Source organism: Aplysia californica, unplaced genomic scaffold (assembly GCF_000002075.1).
Source record: "Aplysia californica isolate F4 #8 unplaced genomic scaffold, AplCal3.0 scaffold01086, whole genome shotgun sequence".
NCBI classification, from domain to species: Eukaryota; Metazoa; Mollusca; class Gastropoda; order Aplysiida; family Aplysiidae; genus Aplysia; species Aplysia californica.
In genome coordinates, this window is record NW_004798356.1 from 190,030 (window position 1) to 191,049 (window position 1,020).

Genomic DNA, 1,020 nt, shown 5'->3' on the forward strand with positions numbered 1-1,020 from the left:
TTTCTCTCTCTCTCTCTCTCTCTCTCTCTCTCTCTCTCTCTCTGTTGAAGAGTAGACATGTATACGAGCAGTGCTGCTGAGTTGACAAACAGGCAAAGACAAAAAAGGTTCAAGAGACTTTTGCTCACTCACTGTCCACAGATAGCTGTTCCTGGCTCCTCCTGTCAGCTGTTGCACGGCCACTGCTACCACCACAAGGGTCCGATCAGGTCCTGAATACCATGCCTGGGAGTTTGGGACAAAAGCCTGTTTGTGCGTGTGTGTGTCTGCCCCAAGTCTTCGTCCCTTTGTCTTTACAGACAAACTTTGAGAACACCGAGTCTTAATAACAGCTGAAGCGGGGAGAACATGGGGCAGAATGAGGCCTTGTGTTGTCAGATTGTTTTCCAAAAATTCCGCCATACTAAATTAGAAAAACCAGCGAAAACCGCGACACGATTACTTTTGGCTGCTTTAGAGGACATTCAGGTGCGTTTTTCTTGCTAAGCAGTTTGTATCGCACAGCGACCACTATCCTTAGTGCATCATCATCCTCTTCTACTGGGAGAAAGTAAAGAAAAGAAAATAATGTAAAGCCATATATCTAAAAATTTCTAAATGCCTCCTGTGACGAGATTGGTATAAATTGTTTTGCATTTGGGAAAATTTGGACGTTAAAATGCTAAAAATTAATAAAGTTTGCTTGAAGGAAGCTTTTGACCCCAACCCCAACCCCTTCCCGCACCGAAAAAAATCCACAGTTGGTTTTTGGAATGTCCTTCGTAATATCAATGGCCTTAAAGCAACCCCCTTACTCAACAGTACGCGCTTTGTTAAAAACCAGTGATCCATATCACTTAATTGATCATTTAATGTTGCCAGCATTATGGGGAAAAAAATGGAAAAGTCGGCGAAATCTTGTAGGGTTGCACTAAGCCTGGGCACCTCCACACTTCCCAGGTAATCTCACCTTCTGATACACTGCGTTCACCTTGAGGCGGGGTGGGGGCTGGGGGCGAATGAGGCACAGTGGAATAGTGG

General features: G+C 44.7%; 1 protein-coding gene across 1 annotated transcript in view; it reads right to left on the reverse strand.

The window, feature by feature from the left end:
- Window positions 1–451, reverse strand: part of LOC101858077 — a 16,142-nt gene extending 15,691 nt beyond the window's left edge. Inside the window, exon 1 of the mRNA XM_005111609.3 lies at window positions 133–451. Within this exon, the coding sequence (XP_005111666.1) occupies window positions 133–402 (270 nt within the window). The 5' untranslated portion in view covers window positions 403–451. The remainder of the gene's footprint in view (window positions 1–132) is intronic.
- Window positions 452–1,020: the final 569 nt, after the last annotated feature.